The 20,032-nt window shown below is 47.4% G+C and overlaps 2 protein-coding genes and 1 pseudogene across 2 annotated transcripts; 1 reads left to right on the top strand and 2 right to left on the bottom strand.

Annotated features, from left to right (window-relative positions):
• Nucleotides 1-14,882: 14,882 nt before the first annotated feature.
• Nucleotides 14,883-17,832, bottom strand: LOC142853317 (histone H2B type 1-J-like; annotated as a pseudogene).
• On the top strand, nucleotides 17,826-18,274 carry H2ac20 (H2A clustered histone 20). The gene has a single exon (XM_075978094.1). It carries the CDS (start codon nucleotides 17,846-17,848, stop codon nucleotides 18,233-18,235), a length of 390 nt encoding a protein of 129 aa, XP_075834209.1. The 5' UTR covers nucleotides 17,826-17,845; the 3' UTR covers nucleotides 18,236-18,274.
• Nucleotides 18,275-18,284: 10 nt separating this feature from the next.
• Nucleotides 18,285-18,797, bottom strand: H2ac21 (H2A clustered histone 21). The gene has a single exon (XM_075978092.1). It carries the CDS (start codon nucleotides 18,775-18,777, stop codon nucleotides 18,385-18,387), a length of 393 nt encoding a protein of 130 aa, XP_075834207.1. The 5' UTR covers nucleotides 18,778-18,797; the 3' UTR covers nucleotides 18,285-18,384.
• Nucleotides 18,798-20,032: the final 1,235 nt, after the last annotated feature.

The following is a 20,032-nucleotide window of genomic DNA, read 5'->3' on the forward strand; positions in this document are numbered from 1 at the left end:
CAAGACTGGGAAAAGCAGCAGCTGCCTTGGGCTGGTATGCCTTACTCACACTTAGCTGAAGTGCACGCTGGGACATTAGCTCAGGACAGAGTTTCTTACCAGACTGAACCAATGGGAGATAGTTTAGGAAGGGGTATGCATTTGCAGGAGACTGAAAAGAAGCCCACTTCCCCAAATCCAGGTTCACCCATATCTCAGTCCCTGGAATATATAAGCATCATCTTATATAGCCAGGAATCTTGTAAATGTAAATGAAGGACCTTGAAGTGGGTGGTCTACCCTGGATCATCAGTGGGACCCCCACTGTAATCAGAGTTTTTTATTAATGGGAGGCAAGGGGCCAGTGAAGAAGGTGGTGCGGTGACGGCCGCAAAGGGTGGAACATTGTGTCCAGCAGTCAAAGCTTGCTGCTTCGTGTCTAGCAGCAGAGCCAAGCGACAGGGTCACTCCTCGAGGGGCCAGCCCTACATCAAGGGACAGGGTCACTCCTCGAGGGGCCAGCCTTACATCAAGGGACAGGGTCACTCCTCGAGGGGCCAGCCCTACATCAGGGACAGGGTCACTCCTCGAGGGGCCAGCCCTACATCAAGGGGCAGGATCACTCCTCGAGGGGCCAGCCCTACATCCCTGACTAGCTCAGCCGGAGTTTCCCAGGGGAGCACTTGTCTCTGCAGGTGGTGCTGAGACATTCTTGATGAGGTATAGACTCCCCCAGCCGTGCACCTCCTTGGGCTCCCCGAGAACCACGCTAGGCAGAGAGGCCAACAACCGACTTTCCTGTGGGTTTGTGACTGGACTGCGGGCTGCTTGTGTGGTGAGGAAAGCTCACACCTCCTGCCGAAAGCATTCGGGAGTCGCTTTCTCTAGGGCTGCCAAGTTACTATAAATAGCACCAATTTACTTTCACAGAGCTGGCTAGTTTCGGGCCAACGGACACAGCTAGAGTTATCTGAAAGGAGGAAACCTCAGTTGAAATGATAACCTCCATAAGATCCCACTACAGGGCATTTTCTTAATTAGTGATTGTTGGGGGAGGGCCCAGTCCATGGTGGGAGGTGCCACCCCTGGGATGGTGGTCCTGGGTTCTATAAGAAAGCAGGCTGAGCAAACCATGAGGAGCAAAGCGGTAAGCTGTCCCCCTCCTTGGCCTCTGATTCAGCTGCTGCCTCCAGGTTCCTGGCCTGATAGAGTTCCTGTCTTGACTTCCTTTGATGATGAACACTGGTGTGGACGTGTAAGCAGAAGAAACCCTTTCCAAACCCCAAGTTACTTTGGTCATGTGTTTCATCACAGCAATAGCAACCCTAAGGCACACAGGTTTGGAAAGCAGGCTGAAATCAAGTTGCCATGTTCCCTCCAAGGGTCTGGGGATAATCTGTCCTTGCCCCTCTCAGTTCCCAGTGACTCTTGAATCCTCTGGCATAGAGTGACAGAACTCCAGGCCCCGCCTTCTTTTTCACGCCAACTTCTTCCCTATGTCTCCGTGACCCAAACACCATCTTCTTTCTCTTATATAACACCAATATGTATGATATTTTATTTGTATTTTAATAAATAAAGCTTGCCTGAAGATCAAAGTGCAAAACTAAGCCACTAGAGGCCAGGCAGGGTGACACACCTTTAATCCTAGGGCTCGAGAGACAAAGGCAGATGGATCTCTGTGAGTTCAAGGCTGCCCTGGGCTACACAAGATCCATCCAGAAACAAATCCAGGTGGTGGCGGCTCACACCTTTAATTCCAGATTTTGGGAGTCATGTGGCTGGGCAGAGAAAGGAATATAACGGGGAAGAGACAGGAACTCACTGGAGTGTGAAGTCTGAGGGTCCGTGGAGACAGAATCTCACCCTTTCTGTCTGAAGATTTGGTAGAGGTAAAAGGTCTCTAGTGGTTGACTCTTTTGCCTTTCTGATCTTCACCTTGAACCCCAATATCTGTCTCTGGGTTTTTATTATTTGTGCTACACCACATTTGAATGTAAGGCCTAAATTTAAGGGTGATTTCATTTTAAAGCCCATGCCTCATTACATACATGAAAATACTGTTTCTGTAAGACTTTAAGACAATCCTGAAGCCATTTCTGACAATTCTGAATCCTCTCAGCCTCTGTGCCATAGTGCTTCCCCTCCTCCCCTGGGAACCGAGGACCTAACAGCTACACTCGCTCGTACTCAGTTCCTGAACAATTACCCATATACGTATGTTTTGATTCAGTCCCCTGGGAAACGGGGTCAAAATGACCTCTTACCTCATCTGATCTGGCAACAGCTCTCCAGCCAATTATTGGTAATAGCCCTTTTGAATAAGCCAATCATAACTCCCCCCTGCTTCTCTGGCCTTCTCCTTTAAAAGTAGCCTGTGCCATCTATTTGGGGGTCTCTCGGCTTCCCGAATGCTGAGGGACCCTGTCATGACAGAATTAATAAAATCCTCATGCTTTTGCATCGGCTGTGGTGCGTGAGGTGGTCTCTGGGGGTGACTCCTCCTCAGTGTTTGGACTCTAGAGTCCAACATTTCCAAATGAAAAATAAAGTATCAGCCGGGCGATGGTGGCACACGCCTTTAATCCCAGCACTCAGGAGGCAGAGGCAGGCGGATCTCTGTGAGTTCGAGACCAGCCTGGTCTACAGAGCTAGTTCCAGGACAGGATCCAAAGCCACAGAGAAACCCTGTCTCGAAAAAACAAAAAAAGAAAAAAAAAAGAAAAACAAAGTATCAGCACATACACTGCAGTGGATTTTAATAGGGCCAATAGAGTTAAGCTAAATATGAAGAAAGCTTACCTGAGGTAGGTGGTATATATATATACATATATACATATATATATATATATATATATATATATATATATATATTGCCCTCAAGGCAAGAGATCAAGTGGGAGGCCTTAGAGAATGAAGCACTCGAGAGCCAGGGGGAAACTGCTCACAGTACTGCACACAGAGGCTTGCCTGAGTCTGGACTGGGACGAGGGGAAAGGAGCTCTTGAACAAGAAGAGGAACTAAAGGTACCACTGGGCCTCTCTACCTGAGTCCTGGGAAGAAGGAGCCAACTTTACCATGACAGGAGTTTGGGAGAATGATCTGAGCCCACAGGGTCCCAGGATATGAGGGGTCAAGGAAGACGACCAGGGATAAAAAGATAAAGACAGAAAGCTGGGGACCAGAAGGTCTTGCATGAGCTGATGGCTCATATTCAACAATTTTATTGAGAAGTGCATCATCTTATATACTGTTGGCAGCGGGGAAATGGGCCGAGGTCAACAGGAAACTAAATAGAAAAAAAAAAAAAGCTCTCGGACTGCTAACCACAACCTTTCATGGGGGAAGCCTGGAACCAAAACCTTAACTCCTTGGTAGCTCTGGCTCCAGCCCAGATGGTACCTTGCCAAGTCTGCTCTGAGCAAGGACACAGAAGTTCCCTTTGCACTTTCTTTCTCTTCTTTTTCTCTTTAGCTTTCTTTTTTTCTTTGTTTTTTTTTTTGTTTGTTTGTTTTGTTTTGTTTTGTTTTCGAGACAGGGTTCCTCTGTGTAACAGCCCTAGTTGTCCTGGAACTAGCTTTCAAAGACCAGGCTGGCCTCAAACTCACCCCTGCCTCCTGAGTGCTGGGGTTAAAGGCATGCGCCACCACCACCCTGTTTGCACTTTCATCAGGGCCTCCCGGAAAGTGTTGGCTCGGCCTGGTTCCCAACAAAGGGCCTGGCCTGGGGAAAGTTCCAGCTCTGAATGGCAGCACAGTAGCACTGTCCTTCAGGCAGCTGGCACTGTGGCTGGAAAGGGAGCTAGAGGCTCAGCTGGCTTCTCACCACCACCCAGAGGACAAGCACCAGGCTCTGGGCATCGCTGGGGTGAGATTTCCCCAGGATAGTCTCTGTTGTCTGGGGAATACCTGCACAGTCACTTACAGATCTGATGGAGGCAGGAAAGGAAGGTAAAGAATATTTATACTGAAACCAAAGGGGAAAATAAGGAAATATGATCTCTATGTGCTTCTCAGCACAAATATTCTACTTTCCTGTTAACGATGTATGTCCAACTTCCGCACTTGTACTATGGTATGTGCATACCCTACAACACAAAATAAGTAATGTAATAAAATTAAAAATAAATAAAATATGGGTAGGGGACTAGATGGAGTTCTGAGTGAATATGTATTATTGACATATTATTATTATTATTATTATTATTATTATTGACATGGGCTTGGTCACATCAAGGACCTCAATGCCTGAAACCCATGGACATGGCAAAGCCTTCCTCAGGTGAGGCTCAGAGGCGAGGCAAATATGGTCTAAATGTGAGTGTTTATGAAGGATTGGTCAGTGTGTGTAGAAACTCAACCATAGCTTGCTCCTCCCGGAAGGTAGCAGCCCGAAACCACTCTTACAGAGATCAGCACTAGCTAATCCTGTCTCCTTTGCTGTGCATCTTCTGGGTTGTGTGGCAGCTCCCCTCCTTCACCGTGAGTACAGTCCTGTGTGGCAGCTCCCCTCCTTCACCGTGAGTACAATCCACCCTGTCACAGCTTTCCTGTGTGTGTCTGTGATTTCTCCATTCCCCAGTCGGGTTTCCACGACTAAACCCTGCAGGACGAGGCGCATGTATTAACAGACCTTCAAATTATTGTGTGCGGTTTTCTTTTCCCTTTTGATTTTGCATTTATTTATTTACTTATTTGTCTAGTTGTGGTGCTGCTGGATTGAATTCAGAACCTTGCACACTAATTAGACAGATACTCTCTCAAACCCTGGGCTGTAGACAGAGACTGCTCTTTCGTTTCCAGCTACCCAGACCCAAAAATCACACGGAAACTATATTAACTACACCACTGTTTGGCCCATGGCTAGCTAGCTCTTACATCTAAAATTAACACATTTCTATTCATCTCTGTGTCACCATGAGGCTGTAGCCCACCAGTAAGATTCCACATCACCGGGTTTTTACATGAATTTCTTGTGTGTGTGTTTGTGTGTGCATGTGTGAGCACGTGTACCCCAGTGCGTGTGTGGCGAGCAGAGGACAACTTTCAGGTCTGTTCCCTCCTTCGTCGTGTGAGCCCTGGGAATCTAACTCAGGTTGTCAGGCTTGCAGCAGCAAGTGTCACTCACTGAGACATTCTGATAGCTCAAAGCCTTGGTTTTTTGAGACAGGTCTTTTATCTATAGCTCAAGCTGGGTTCTAATTTGTGGTTCTCCTGTCTCCCCCTCTCAGGTGTTGCCAACACACCTGACATGATGAACATTTTAAAGGAAGCGCTAGGAACTGAACCTAGGACCTCTCGTATGTGAGGTCAGCGCTCTACCACTGAGCCACGGTCACAGCCCCCATGCAGATTTTAGACAAATATTTTAATAAAACTCCAAAACATCAGAACATCCCTCCAAGTTACTTCACCTGCGTGATCATCGGCTTCCTTTGTGAACTGGGATGTTCTTCCTTTGGGCAGAGACTCTCTGAAACTCTGCAACACGCTGGAAGGAGAAGTTTGGATTATCTGTCCTGTCTGGAGCTCAGGTTACTCCACTGTAAACTAAGAATCATAGCATCCGCCTTCCAGATTCACTCCGAGGAGCTGAAACGCTGTGTTGAGAGTCCTGGAACACAGCAGGCTTTCTCGACCTCCTTTTTCTGTTTTGTTTTCACTATTTTATGTTAAAAGTAATATTATCAATCAAAGAGAAACAGCTGAGATGAGATAAAATATTTTTCTTTATGCTTCTATGGTAAGGAGAATTCTAAAGCGGTCCCAGTGCCTGCTAGCCTCTAGTATTCTTTAATCCCCTTTCAGGAAAAGTAGAATCTGTGACTTATTTGTATTTAAGAAAAACATGACAGGGGCTGGGGAATGCAGTGCTATGGGAAACTGGTTGTGCCAGAAAAAGCTGTAAAGTTCCCTGCACACATTGTTAACCGAGAAGGAAATCTGTAGGCTTATGTAAACTCAATTTAGCTAAAACCTTGTTGTCGAAAGTTGTAAATCTTAAAATTCAAAATGTCTCTAAGCATTAACCCGGAATTTGTAAAAATTCCTCTGTCCATGCCGAATGCTTACTTCTTGCTCTAAAAGGGGGCCAGAACCCACCCCCATTGCCATGGTTTCAGAAGCCCAAACTCTGGCTGTGGTCTCAGGTAGCTGATAAGCTTTTTGGGACCCATAGTGATTTTTTTTCCTGGAATGAAGTTTGCTTCTGATTTCATAGACTTCAGGCTCTGTTCCCCATCATTGTGCAACCCTGGACCCAGCAGGGAGATAACTGACTGCTCTTGCAAGGGACCCAGGTTCAGTTCCCACCCAGCACCCACGTGGAGCTTAAAATAGGCTTAACTCAAATCCAGTGGATCTGGCGCCCTCTTCTGGCCTCATAGACATCAGGCATACATGTGGTGCACATACATACATCCAGGCAAACACTAGAACACACAAAAGAAAAACAAATATTTTTTTATAAAATATGACAGTTTGTTGTGGAGGAACATTCCTGTATTCCTCCCAGGCTGGGTTTAGGAACCTGAGTGTCTGAGTCACTGTCACATTGCTGTGAAGAGACACTATGGCCAGGACAACTCTGATAAAAAGAAAGCATTTCATTGGGGCTGGCTTACAGTGCAGAGGTTTAGGCCAGTGTCATCATGGCGGGAGGCATGGTGGCATGCAGGCTTGAGAGTTCTACATCCAAATCAGCAGGCAGCAGGAAGAGACATTGGGCCTGGTTTGAGCATTTGAAACCCCAAAATTCACATCCAGTAACACACTTCCTCCAACAAGACCATACTACCTCAACAAGACCACACCTACCTCAACAAGGTCACACCTCCTTAGGCCACTCCCTAATCATTCCCTAGGGGGTCCATTTTTATTCAATCCACCACACTAAGGTGGGATAACTGGGAGTTTGAAGCCAAAATGGCCTATATAGCAAGATCTTACCTTTGGGGAAAAAAAGAAAGAAAAAAAGAAAGGCAGAGGTGTGCCTGCTGGGGTGGAGGTAGGTGGGTGGAGTGTGGGGGTGGTGGAAGGTGGGGAGGTAGGGTGTGGTAACTAGAGAAGCCTCAAGCCTTCCTTGGGGTAAGGAAGTGCACCACCACAGGCCTACACCACCAGAATTACCTTGCCGTTCACAGTTTCAAGTGATTATATTTTTAATGAGACTGGGGATAGTGGAGTCCCAATCCCAGATCTGTAGGTTAGCCCTCTAACTCCAGGGACTTCTGGACTTTTTGTTGTTCTCGTTATTGTCGCCCTTAATTTAAATTGGTTGCTGTTTGTGTTATTGAGATTTTTCTCAGCTATTACTCAGAATTAACTGCAACGCTTTGAGAGTCTAGTAGGTTCTTAGGTGTTTTGAAACACATTATTTCCACAAAATCCTTTGGTAGAGTTTTGTTTGTTTAGGTTTTGGCTTATTGTGTTTTATTTAGGGTTTGGTTTATTTGGTTTTGGTAGTGGGGTTTTGAAACAGGGTTTCACTTTCTAGCCCAGGATGACCTCAAGTCCCAAATCCTCCTGCCTCAACTTTCCACAAGGTGTGATTACAAGTATGTACCAATAAACCTGGTAGCTACTTTGTATAGGTCTGTCTTGTTTGTTTTTACTTAATAAGATTAGGAGTTATTTAGTTTTGTTTGTGTTTGAGACAGGGCCTCACACTGTAACACAAGTTGGTTTGGAACTCACTATAAAGACCAAAATGGCCTCAGGTTTGCAACAGTCTCTGCCTCAAACTCCTGTGCTGTGAGGGGGTCTCTGCAGATGTCAGGCAGAGAAGCAAATCAAGAAGAGATGAGAATGAAATAAAGGGTTAGGAAGAGGAAGGGCCATGATAGTGATAATGAGACAGAAACTTTCTATTCATAAGATGAAACCACTTGTTTGAGGTTTACATTCCCAAGGACAAGATTTCCTCTTCTAAGGATGTTTTATGTCTAACACCTCTTCCTGATAATATACTTTTCTTAAATATCGCTGATGTGCCGGGCTGTGGTGGCGCACGCCTTTAATCCCAGCACTCGGGAGGCAGAGGCAGGTGGATCTCTGTGAGTTCGAGGCCAGCCTGGTCTAGAAGAGCTAGTTCCAGGACAGGAACCAAAAAGCTACAGAGAAATCCTGTCTCGAAAATCACAAAAAAATAAATAAATAATAAAATATCGCTGATGTGACTAAAAGAAGCTTTCATACTGTGCCAACTAATGATACATGACCTTCTGATTTGTTCTTTGTTTGAATACTATATAATGAAAACATAAATTCAGTAAAATTGCAGCAGATTCCAGCCACTCTCTTGTGTGTTGTGTCTGTTTGTTATTCGCCGAACTTGTGCCTTCCTGTTACCAAGACCCTGCTTCTCCCACGGTCTGAGTGGCTCCCCTGAGCCGGTTCACTGCAGTCATTATGCTTTAATTACCAAAGATACAGTTAGTATTCAAATTTCAATTTCCATCTTTGTGTATGTATTTGAGAAACACTTTGAATGGAGCCAGTTGATGTGGGAGTCCCCTCTGTGTGCTATGATTACCATTAATGAAAAAAGAAACTGCCTTGGTCTGTTGATAGGGCAGAACTTAGGTAGGCTGGGGGAAGGGATGGACTGAATGCTGGGAGGAAGAAGGCAGAGTCGGGGAGGTGCCATAGAGCCGCCACTACCTGAGATAGACATGCTGAAACTCTGCTGGTAGGCCACGACCTCATGGTGATGCACAGATTAATGGAGATGGGTTAAATTAAGATGTAAGAGTTCCATTGGAGGGTTAGTCTGGTGCCAGCAGCCATGGTAACTCCAGCTCCAATAGCATATCTTAAAGTTGCTGCATTTAAAAAGCTCATAGTTGGATCTTGGGAGCGGGCGGCTGGTCCACGTTTACTTTGAAAAAATTAGAGTGTTCAAAGCAGGCCCGAAAAAAAAAAAGAATTAGTCAATAAGAAGTTAGAGCTAGCCGGGCAGTGGTGGCGCACGCCTTTAATCCCAGCACTCGGGAGGCAGAGGCAGGCGGATCTCTGTGAATTTGAGGCCAGCCTGGTCTACAAGAGCTAGCTCCAGGACAGGAACCAAAAAGCTACGGAGAAACCCTGTCTCGAAAATCCAAAAAAAAAAAAAAAAAAAGAAGAAGAAGAAGAAGTTAGAGCTAATGGGCCAAGCAGTGTTTTAAATAACATAGTTTCTGTGTGATTATTCCGGGTCTAAGCTAGTCGGGCAGCGGGAATGGCCTCCTTCTACAGCCAGTGAGATGGCTCAGGGGGTAAAGGCGTTTTGTTTAGCTGGACACCCCAGAGCCAACTGCTGGAGCTCACTTGGTGGAAGAGAACTTATTCCACAAGTTGTGAGACCTTCACACAAATGCTGACGTGCAGACACTCATACACACCGTGCGCATCACACACCAACATATACAGACAATTAAAAAAATGCTTCCCAGCATCCTTGTGTGGCAGCTCACAACCACCTGTGACTCCAGCTCCATGGGCCACACACACACTTGACATATACTCGGACAGACACATACATGCATACATACTTATAAATTTTTAAAGATATCTTTAAAAAAGAAAATCTCTTATATCTATATATAAGGGGTTTGTTTCCATAGTGATTCTAAATCCTGTAAAACTGACCATTAAAACTGACCATCCCATGTACCTATTGAGTGAGAAGAATTGAGATTCAGTGCAAGGCAGTCTGGAGTCAGATCCTGTGCTCTCAACTTCTAATGGGAGATGAAGCTACTAAGTATCTAAAATGTACCTGTTTGGGTCCAGCTGATCTTTCACTTGTTCAGCAAAGGTCAAACTTCAAAGAAAACCAAACTACAATAAGAAAGTCACTTGCTGGAGAGATGGACGTGGGATTAAGAGCACTGGCTGCTCTTCCAAAGGGCTCAGGTTCTGTTCCCAGCACCCACATGGCAGCTCATAACTGTCTATAACTCCAGTTCCAAGGAACCCAAGGTCCCTTTCTGGCCTCTGTGGGCACTGCACACATATGGTGCAAAGACATACATGCAGGAGAAACACCTATGTACAAAAAATAATAAAATATCGGAAGAAAGCAGCTTGCAGGATACTGTCTATTGCCAGCCCGATTAGCCTGAAGCACCATTTCCGCTTTAAAGAAAGTTCCATTGTAATGAACAGTCAGAGGACCAGGGTGCCATGCATCTTAGAGCGCTGGGCCAGGACACATCATGTGGCCTCTGAGAATCTGAGTTCCCTGCTTCTAGTGCCATGCAGTTACTCTCTGTTCCCAGTCAGGTTAGTTTGAGCTCACCGAGATCTTCCACGTCAGCTATCTCGAATCTAATCTGCAGGCATGGCTGTCTACACTGCCCTCTGCACACTGCGGCTCCACCTCTCCTCCTCATCACCCTCTTTCCCACTCCCCTGGGCCTTTGCCCATGCTGCCTACTGCCTGGAGCATTCTTTCGGAACCTTCCCGGCTCTTGGCCTGCAAGCCTCTACCTTGCCTTCCTCTGTGGTGGTTTTAACAGCAAATGGCCACCGTAAGCTCATATATTTAAATGATTGGTTGTAGTGATATTTCATTTGTACTTTAATATAGCATGCCTGGTGATCAGAGAGTAAAACAGCCTCACTGGTCAGCCTTACAGACCAGGAAGTGGTGACAGGCACCTTTAATCCCAGTAGCCACACTAGTTTGCCATATAAACCGAGCAGTAGTGGTGCACACCTTTAATCCTAGCCTTAGAGAGGAATATAAAACGAGAGGAGACAGCTCTCACTCACAGTCTCATTCTGAGATTCCTGGAGGCAGGATCACCACTTCAGACTGAGGTAGAGAGAGGTAAGAGCCAGTGGCTGGCGGTTTTGCTTTTTCTGACCTTCAGGTTGAACCCCAATATCTGTCTCTGGGTTTTTATTAATCATGCTGCAATTGGTTCCTAGTTGGTGGAACTGTTTGAAAAGGATCAAGGTGCGTGGCATGTGGAGGTTTGTCACCATGGTGGGCTTTCTTGCCTGCCTATCTGCAGCCGTGCCTCCCACCACGGTGGCCATGGACTCTCCCTGAAGTTGCCAGCCCCCAATTAAAGGTTGTTTGGCCATGTGTCTCCTCCCTGCTGTCTTAGCCACTGTTTGTTGCTCTGAAGACACCACGCCCACGACAGCTGAAGGGAAGATTTGACTGGGGCTGGTTTACAACTCGGAGGCTTCGTCAGTTATCACCATGGAGGGGAGCATGGTGGCACACAGGCAGATATGGAGCTGGAGAAGTAGCCGAGAGTTCTACATACAGATTCACAGGCAGCATGCAGCCTGGATTGAGCATTTGAAACTTCAAAGCCCACTCCCGGTGACACACTTCCTCCAACAAGGCCACACCTCCTAATCCCCATCAAGGAGTAATACTCCCTAAAGAACAGCATTCAAATATATGAGCCTCTGAGGGCCATTGCTATTCAAACCACCACCAGAGCAATAGGAAAGTAGCTAGGACAACCCTCCAGTGGTGAGCAGGAGACCTCGCATCACACTTCCTGCATCATAAGACTTCCCATTATTTATTATCGTCACTGATTTAACATCTTTCTTTCTAGGCACTAAAAGTCTAGGGAGCCAGAAGCCACTCTGTTCTGTTTAATCTTGTTTCGTCACTGCCTAGACAATTGTCTGCCATCTAACAGACAGGAATTTGTTTGTTTGTTTGAGACAGGGACAATGTAATCCTGATTGTCCTGGAACTCCCTGTGTAGACCAAGCTGGGCTCAAACGCCCAGACATCCTCCTGCCTCTGTTTTCCTCTGCTAGAATTTTTAAAGGTTTGCACCACCTCACTAGCTTGGAATTGTTTTTTTCTTTGTCCCCAGAGACTGAATCTAGGATCTTAAACATGAGAAGCGAGCATTCTACCACTAAGATATATACTCAACCTTCCTCTTGCTTTTTGGGACAAGGGCTCACTAAGTTCTCCAGATAGGCTTTGAATTTGTGATCCTCCTGCCTCAGCCCACAGAGAAGCCAATTGTAGGCTTGCTTATACCAGCAGGCCCAACTCCAAAGATTCGTAAATGAATGGATGATGCTATACCTAATGAAGCTCTGAGAGGAAGAAGTGGCCTAGAGGGTCTTCTTTTTTTGTGAGTGAGCAGAGGGAGGGGTCAGGGCAATGGAGGTGAGTGAGCAGAGGAAGGGGTCAGGGCAGTGGAGGTGAGTAAGTAGAGGGAGGGGTCAGGGCAGTGGAGGTGAGTGAGTAGAGGAAGGGGTCAGGGCAGTGGAGGTGAGTGAGCAGAGTGAGGGTCACGACAGTGGAGGTGAGTGAGCAGAGGAAGGGGTCAGGGCAATGGAGGTGAGTGAGCAGAGGAAGGGGTCAGGGCAGTGGAGGTGAGTGAGCAGAGGAAGGGGTCAGGGCAGTGGAGGTGAGTGAGCAGAGGAAGGGGTCAGGGCAGTGGAGGTGAGTGAGCAGAGGGAGGGGTCAGGGCAGTGCAGGTGAGTGAGCAGAGGGAGGGGTCAGGGCAGTGGAGGTGAGTAAGTAGAGGGAGGGGTCAGGGCAGTGGAGGTCAGTGAGTAGAGGAAGGGGTCAGGGCAGTGGAGGTGAGTGAGCAGAGGAAGGGGTCAGGGCAGTGGAAGTGAGTGAGTAGAGGGAGGGGTCAGGGCAATGGAGGTGAGTGAGTAGAGGAAGGGGTCAGGGCAATGGAGGTGAGTGAGCAGAGGAAGGGGTCAGGGCAGTGGAAGTGAGTGAGTAGAGGGAGGGGTCAGGGCAGTGGAGGTGAGTGAGTAGAGGGAGGGGTCAGGGCAGTGGAGGTGAGTGAGTAGAGGAAGGGGTCAGGGCAGTGGAGGTGAGTGAGTAGAGGGAGGGGTCAGGGCAATGGAGGTGAGTGAGCAGAGGAAGGGGTCAGGGCAGTGGAGGTGAGTGAGCAGAGGAAGGGGTCAGGGCAGTGGAAGTGAGTGAGTAGAGGGAGGGGTCAGGGCAGTGGAGGTGAGTGAGTAGAGGGAGGGGTCAGGGCAGTGGAGGTGAGCGAGCAGAGGGAGGGGTCAGGGCAGTGGAGGTGAGCGAGCAGAGGGAGGGGTCAGGGCAGTGGAGGTGAGTGAGTAGAGGGAGGGGTCAGGGCAGTGGAGGTGAGCAAGAGCAGAGGGAGGGGTCAGATCTGTGCTGGAGAGGACTTGGAGCGAAGGAACATAGCCAGACTGGAGCCTAGAGGAGAGCAGAGGTAGCCCTGCTCCCACTTGCACAGAATGGATACTTGTGTGTATTTCATCTCTCTCTCTCTGTGCTCCTGTTCAACTAAGGGGGGGGGAACTTTTACTGTGCTTCTCTATGGAATCGTCATGGCCCAAAGTTGGAGAACATTCAAAAAGTAGGGGAAGGAAAAGGCGTGAAAAAATACAAGAGAGGGGTAAGGACTAGGGCAATCCGTTGTACATTAACAGGTAAGTGGACTAATAATTACATTGTAGTCAAAAAATACTGATATGTGTGCACCAAGGTGAACAGATCTCTAATATGTCAAAGTCAGGTGTGGTGGCTCCCTTCTGCAGCCCAGCACTCGGATGTCTGAGAAGGAGGGATCCCTGCAGAATCAGTACCAGCCTGGGTTACACAGTGAGACCTCACAATAACAAAGAGGTGTGCGCTGGGTTGTAGTTCTACAACTTGTTCAATGATCCCAGGAGAGTCATTTAAGCTTTCTAAGGCTTTCCCCATGATCTATTGCATAAAGACAACGATACTGAAATGTACCTTAAACAGTGACTGTGAAAAGTAATAATAATAATAATATTATTATATAATAATAATAAATAGTGACATGACATGTGTAAACCCCTAAGCAGAGGACCTGTGAGCAGTCAAGTGATCAGTAAGTAGAAGCAACAGTTATTTTTGCAGCAATTATTATTAACCTAAAGTAAACAAATGAACAGGAGTTTAATGCAAGGTTAATCTCGCTGCACTAATTTCCCCTCGGGGTTAAAGTACCGGGTTCTATTACCACTTCCTTCTTCATCTGTGTCTACTGCAAGACTATCAGAAGAGCCTAGGGTCGGGGGCTTGGGGGTGTCTCAAACAAGCTACTAGGTCTCTTATTTTGGTGAAAGGATGTGAGTTGGTAAAACCCTTCCCCCAAATGCCCCCACAACCCCTTCCTCCTGCCAGGACAAGCTAAATTGACTGGAGCTATGACTTCCGGGATGGAAAGTCGGTCTCTCAATTCCATTCCCAAGGTTAGCCACCACCCTTCTGGATTTCGATGCAGGGTGCATTCGGAAGGGGATGGAGGAGTTGAATATTAAGTATGGATATTTCAATCCCTCTTCCCAAATGCAGAGCGTTTTCCCAAATGCCCAGATTTTTAGGGAGTAGTCCAACTTTCTCAAGTCCCATAAAACTAAACTGGAGACTTCACCTTCGACAGTTTGTGAGGAATGGCAGCGCTGGTCTTCTGTTTCCATAGCTGTAAAATGGGAGATGATAAGGGGACCAGCTTCCTAAAGTTCTCTGTGAAGATAAAATAAGCCAGTATATACAAAGAGCATAGAATACTCCCTAGTACATCCCATCCATGGATTCTGCAGATTTTAGCTAAACTTTACCAGGGGTTTTATTTCACGCATCCTGTTAATAATACCTTTTATACATGGTCATATGTTTCTCAACCACTAGGCATCAGCAATGGCCTTGTTGTAGGGTATTTCAACCCCAATGCTCCTCTGAGGAAGAAGTTTGGCTGGAGGAGGGTGTGTGTGCATGCACGAGCATGAACATGTCTGTGCGTGTGTGTGCCTGTGCGTGTGTTTTTGAAACTAGGGCCTCACTGCATTTTGGGCAAACCTTCTGAACTACACCCCTAAGCCCTGGCTAATGGCTTAGAAATGTTTCAAACCCGAGGCACCCCCCAGCTTTTCCACAGCGCCAACCACAAACAGTTCTATCTGTTCATTTTATTTTTTGAGAAAATGGGTTGCACATAAAACAATCCAACAAAAATTTGAAACTAATTGGTAATATGATTTAATAATAACAGCGTCTGCGCACTTAAAAATGCTCAGGCGGTAAGCAGGACTTGGTCAGTCTCTGCCAATGTCTGGAGCTCATTCTGGATTCACAAAGCTCCTTAGTCAGCTCCAGAAACCCTTAGCCTAACACAGAACCGAGAAAGCAATCGGAGAGCATCGAGTGCCCTCACCAGCAAAATCAAGACTGTGGGGGGAAACTTCACAAAAGCAAGCAGGCAGCTGACTTCAGATGGAGACGAAAGTCGACAGTGTTGGGCATGGCCCTGGGGCCAACCACCTAGCTTCCATCGGTTTCACTAGTAACTCTGGGGCCCATCTTACAGAACCCTCTGAAAGGTAAAAGAGAGGGAAGAGTGTAAATTGAAAGTTCATCTCAGTAGGGAATAGAAGAATTAGGAATGGGGATGTTGGCGGAGGTAGAAGGAGGCTTTTCCCCAAAGCCCAGTGCCCTCAATTTAATGAAAATCCAAGAGTTTGCTCTAAATTGGAAAAAAAATAAGGAACCTACTATGGCCAGCCCCTGGCAAACACACACACACATATACACACATACAGACTTAACACCTCTGGCTCTGCCTCAATTACACTAAGGTAATTGTATTAATCAGGGTTCTCAAGGAACAGAACTTACAGAGTGAAATATATATGTACTTTTTTCATAAATATATGGCTTACAGGCTGGGGTCCATCTAGTCCAACAAACAGTGGCAGCCTCCCAACAGAAGGCCCATGAATCCAGTAGCTGTTGGGTCCACCAGGCTGGATGGCTCGTCTTCAGTGTATGCCAGAATCCAGAAGTAGGCTCTAACGCCAGTGAAGGAAGAGACCAGCCAGAGAGAGCAAGCTTCCTTCTTTCTAGTCCTTTATACAGGCTGCCAGCAGAAGGTGTGGCCCAGACTAAAGGTGGGTCTTCCCATCTCAAAAGATTCAGACTAAAAGTGCTTCTTCTCATTTCAAATTATTTCAGAAAAAAAAAAACCCGCACAGGTGTAGTGTCACTTCCGTTTCAGTTATTTCCAGTCAAGTTGACAAGCAAGAACAGCCACCGCATTAATTATAAGGACGGATTGGGAGAAAGAATCTTCAAACCCTTCTGTTGCATCGAACAGACACCGCGCCCCCCTCCCAAGCCACGGAAGCAATTACAAAAGCAATGATACGAAAATTAATTCAGTAATAAATACTTGAGCATTTGGAATATGTCAGGCATTTGCGGGCTCTGGACTTATCAGAACATCTGGCCGGCTTGACCACAGTGTAAACAGGAAAGCAAACTTCAGACAGTGTAGACGTGACAACCAGGAAGAAGTTAATTCCTTGGGTTGGTGAATTAGATCGCTTCATGGTCCAGAGCGGAAATGAGCAATCTTTGCGGCAACCCGGCACCGCGGCGGTACTAAAGCACAGCAAAGTACTAAACGGGGGAGAAAAAAAAAAAAAGGAAAATCATAAGCCATGGACAGGAATCTAAAGCTTGAGGGAGAATCCCAACAGACTTCTACCAAAGCCGCAGCAACGCTGAACGTTCGCATTGGTAAACCAATCAGTTAAGGGCAAGGACACCATAAATTAGGGGTGAGGGAGGGGGTAATCACAAACCACGAACAGGGAGGGATCTAAAGCTTGAGTGAGAACCCCAACCGTCTTCTACCAAATTCGCAGCAACGCCGCACGTTCGTGTTGGTAAATTAATCAGTTACAGGCAAGGACACCGCCCTCAACTATCGGAAACCGCCTGTACCCAGGACACATAATATAACTGAACCGAGCGACTACAGTTGTTGAGTGGTACACAGCATTCATCGCCACAGGTTTAGGTGTGTCCTGGAGCCCTCTAACCGCCAAAGTAATCAAGTTAGTCATCTCACTTTAGGTCGATAAAGTGCCCGAACACAGTCTAGAACACGGAAGAAACCCAGCCGAGTGGCCAACCTCCGTTACCCTAGTTTAAAAGTAACTCCTAGGAGCTAAATGGGTGCGAGGAGCTCAACAGCCAACTACAAACCAGCTCAGAGAACCTCACAACTACAAATGCTTAAAACTGTGAAGTGAACGTTCTCCAAGACCCTTAAAGTTTAACTTTGGAATAGGAACTAGAAACTAATGCGAGTGGACAAAGCTCTTTCCTGATTTAAGCGGGTGGTTCTGCAAGAGCAAAGGGGGCAGCGAGTGCCTCATCCTCTACTTGGCGCTGGTGTACTTGGTGACCGCCTTGGTGCCCTCCGACACGGCGTGTTTAGCCAACTCCCCCGGCAGCAGCAGGCGCACGGCCGTCTGGATCTCCCGGGACGTGATGGTAGAGCGCTTGTTGTAATGCGCCAGGCGCGAAGCTTCGCCTGCGATGCGTTCGAAGATGTCATTGACAAACGAGTTCATGATGCCCATGGCCTTGGACCAAATGCCAGTGTCGGGGTGCACCTGCTTCAACACTTTGTACACGTAGATGGAGTAACTCTCCTTGCGACTGCGCTTGCGCTTCTTGCCGTCTTTCTTTTGCGCCTTGGTGACTGCCTTCTTGGATCCTTTCTTGGGAGCCGGGCGGATTTAGCCGGCTCAGGCATGATTGCAAAACACAAGAGAGTTGCCTAGTAAGTGAGAAAACAAGCTACACTCCCGAGGACCTGAGCCTTTTATAACCACCTTATGTAAATTAGGCCTCAAAATACTTTTTATTTCCATTGGTTCATACATGAAGCTTGTGTTTTCAGTACAAGCCTACGTAACAAAGACTCTAAATTTCAGATTTCATTGGACTTCTCGGCGACCAAATTACGACCAATGAAAAGCTGGCTCCTGACCCCACCCCTAGGAAAGCGTATAAAGGCCTTAAGACGCTAAAACCTAGTTTTGTAGTAAAGTCTGTAAAAGTTAGTTTTACTTTAAAGTCATGTCTGGCCGCGGTAAGCAAGGAGGCAAGGCCCGCGCCAAGGCCAAGTCGCGGTCGTCCCGCGCCGGCCTGCAGTTCCCGGTGGGGCGCGTGCACCGGCTGCTGCGCAAGGGCAACTACGCGGAGCGCGTGGGTGCGGGCGCGCCCGTGTACATGGCGGCCGTGCTGGAGTACCTGACGGCCGAGATCCTGGAGCTGGCGGGCAACGCGGCCCGCGACAACAAGAAGACGCGCATCATCCCGCGCCACCTGCAGCTGGCCATCCGCAACGACGAGGAGCTCAACAAGCTGCTGGGCAAAGTGACGATCGCGCAGGGCGGCGTCCTGCCCAACATCCAGGCCGTGCTGCTGCCCAAGAAGACCGAGAGCCACAAGACTAAGAGCAAGTGAAACTGACGTCAATACAAAAAAGGCTCTTTTTAGAGCCACCAAGTCTTCATTAAAATGAGCTAATGTGCTAGTTCGTGATCAGCTCTTTTAGTTGACTCTTTGGTGGCTCTTAAAAGAGCCTTTTTGCGTAAGAAGGGATATTGAATGAATTATTTGTTCTTGCCGGGCTTATGGCTCTCCGTCTTCTTTGGTAATAAAACAGCCTGGATGTTGGGCAGGACGCCGCCCTGGGCGATGGTGACCCCTCCTAGCAGTTTGTTGAGCTCCTCGTCGTTCCTCACAGCTAGCTGCAAGTGGCGCGGAATGATGCGCGTCTTCTTGTTGTCGCGAGCCGCGTTGCCCGCCAGCTCCAGGATCTCGGCCGTCAGGTACTCCAGCACGGCCGCCATGTACACGGGCGCGCCCGCACCCACGCGCTCCGCGTAGTTGCCCTTGCGCAGCAGCCGGTGCACGCGCCCCACCGGGAACTGCAGGCCGGCGCGGGACGACCGCGACTTGGCCTTGGCGCGGGCCTTGCCTCCTTGCTTACCGCGGCCAGACATGGCGGAATAAGCAATAACTGCTGCTTTTTCAAGAAAAGGATAAGGAAAGGTGAAGCAATTTGGGGTAATTTATAAGATGTGTCGGGAGGGGTGAAGGAAAAGTAGTTTGATTGGCTGAAAGCAGAGCTGCCTCCAATAGCCAATGGGAGAGCAGAAGGTAGGCTCCATGCTTTACATCCTGCAGTACCGGAAATGACGGATTTTTTTTTTTTTTTAATTTACCAATCGATGAACGCCACATTAAAGCTCCCTATTTACACCAAAGAATTTTTAAAGGCAGAAGGCTTTCGCGGAGCTGTTTTAGTGTGGTCACTTATAAAGGTTTAGAGAAACCACCACCATCACCCTTCAAGAGCACAGAAAGCCACTCCCCTCGAAAGTATTGGATTTTTCCCCCTGAAGCTTTAAATTACTCTTCCCTGTCTCTCATAGGCAGGCTCCGTAAAAGAACTAACGAAGTTGCCTCCCTCCCCTTCCTTAGCCTTGTCTGTGGCTGGCCCAGTACCCATCCCTTTGCTCTGAATCGCTTGACCGAGGATTACACGAGATTGCCATTCTCTTTGACCTCTAGGAGGCGTCTGTCGCCACCAGACTTGTTTCCCCCAGTTTTCAAGATGTCTCCCTCTTTTGATCTCTAATCCCATTTTCTTTACCCTGCTCCTGTTCTCTCCCCTCGTCTAAATTCACGAGTTTAGCAGAACTATCCTATCCCCAGCTCTTAACTCTGAGAAAGAAGGCTGACAAGCTTCCTGCTAATCCAGACTCGTTTACCTCAGACGGCTGTATCAATCAACGCTTACCAGTTATTTAGCCCGTTTGTGTCAACGAGCATCTTATGGCAGCTGAACGTGAGCTCCGCTTATTTTGCCCTCCCCCAAGAATTGCACGCACAGACTTTCAGGTATTATGATAGACTCTGATCTTGTCTTTGTCACAACACTGTATCCTGTCATTTACTTCCTTAACATCAATCCGCCCTTTTCCACTTCGTTTTCCTCCCTAGGATTCCAGCGACAAGCCCGAATGAATAGTTTTGTCTGCAGACTCTGGCTTGAACAATCGTCCCCATCCCCACCCCTACCCCAGCACTTTTCCTTTAAACTCTTTGGAAACCCTCTGTTTCTTCCTTCTTAATGTCTCCTCCAGCCCCTACCTAGCAAAACCTTGCCCTTTTCTTGATAACCCTGTGAAGATGGTATGCTTATGAAGAAAACAATAGAGTTCAATTCTACCTTTTTAGCGTTCTTCTAATATT

Source organism: Microtus pennsylvanicus, chromosome 7 (genome assembly GCF_037038515.1).
Source record: "Microtus pennsylvanicus isolate mMicPen1 chromosome 7, mMicPen1.hap1, whole genome shotgun sequence".
Taxonomy (NCBI): domain Eukaryota; kingdom Metazoa; phylum Chordata; class Mammalia; order Rodentia; family Cricetidae; genus Microtus; species Microtus pennsylvanicus.

Bases quoted from the DNA above. Each gene is read 5' to 3' on its own strand.
- H2ac21 (XM_075978092.1), bottom strand. From the start codon at position 18,777: ATGTCTGGCCGCGGTAAGCAAGGAGGCAAGGCCCGCGCCAAGGCCAAG.
- H2ac20 (XM_075978094.1), top strand. From the start codon at position 17,846: ATGTCTGGCCGCGGTAAGCAAGGAGGCAAGGCCCGCGCCAAGGCCAAG.